This window comes from Sinocyclocheilus grahami, unplaced genomic scaffold (assembly GCF_001515645.1).
Source record: "Sinocyclocheilus grahami isolate Dianchi unplaced genomic scaffold, SAMN03320097.WGS_v1.1 scaffold30583.1, whole genome shotgun sequence".
In the NCBI taxonomy this organism is placed as follows: domain Eukaryota; kingdom Metazoa; phylum Chordata; class Actinopteri; order Cypriniformes; family Cyprinidae; genus Sinocyclocheilus; species Sinocyclocheilus grahami.
In genome coordinates, this window is record NW_015521114.1 from 1,815 (window position 1) to 2,417 (window position 603).

The 603-nt window shown below is 39.5% G+C and overlaps 1 protein-coding gene across 1 annotated transcript in view; it reads right to left on the reverse strand.

Moving 5' to 3' along the window:
- Window positions 1-597, reverse strand: part of LOC107580308 (ubiquitin-associated protein 2-like) — a 2,298-nt gene extending 1,701 nt beyond the window's left edge. The window contains exons 1-2 of the mRNA XM_016266030.1: window positions 572-597; window positions 386-463 (exon numbers count right to left, since the gene is read on the reverse strand). Of these exons, the coding sequence (XP_016121516.1) occupies window positions 386-433 (48 nt within the window). The 5' untranslated portion in view covers window positions 434-463; window positions 572-597. The remainder of the gene's footprint in view (window positions 1-385; window positions 464-571) is intronic.
- Window positions 598-603: the final 6 nt, after the last annotated feature.

Below are 603 nucleotides of genomic sequence, written 5' to 3' on the forward strand. Positions count from 1 at the left end.
TTTTTGCACCCTCAGATTCCAGATTTTCAAATAGTTGTATCTCCGTCAAATATTGTCCTGTCCTAACAAACCATACATCAATTTCGAAAAATTGACCCTTATGACTGGTTTTCTTGTCCAGGGTCACATATTTAAAATAGATATCCATTTAAAGTAAAATATTGCAATTTGATTAAATGTAGAGCCCCACTTTTGATTTATTCATCCAAATTCTGTGACATTCCGTGTTATACGGTAAATTCCATTTTTATGACTGGATTCTATGATTCCATCTTAGGCATTGGATATCAGATTTCGTCCTCAGTATTGGAATTTAGTCATGAACCGTTAAAACAAACTTGTGGCCATGATGTTCCTGACTTCTGTAGATTTTGGTGTTACTTACCTGCTGAACTTTGCCCTCAAAATCTGCATCGTTTTTGTCATAAATCATCTGGGCAAGTCGGATCTGTTCGGCTGTGGCCTAGAGACAGTTGACACAGTTATGCCTCCATAATCAGAACACACACGTTGGTCCTCAGGCCTGTGCATACCCCACACTTAACTGATGAAGAGTGCGTGTACGGCTCACCTGTATCTGTTTCTGTGGCTGTGAGGTGTGTG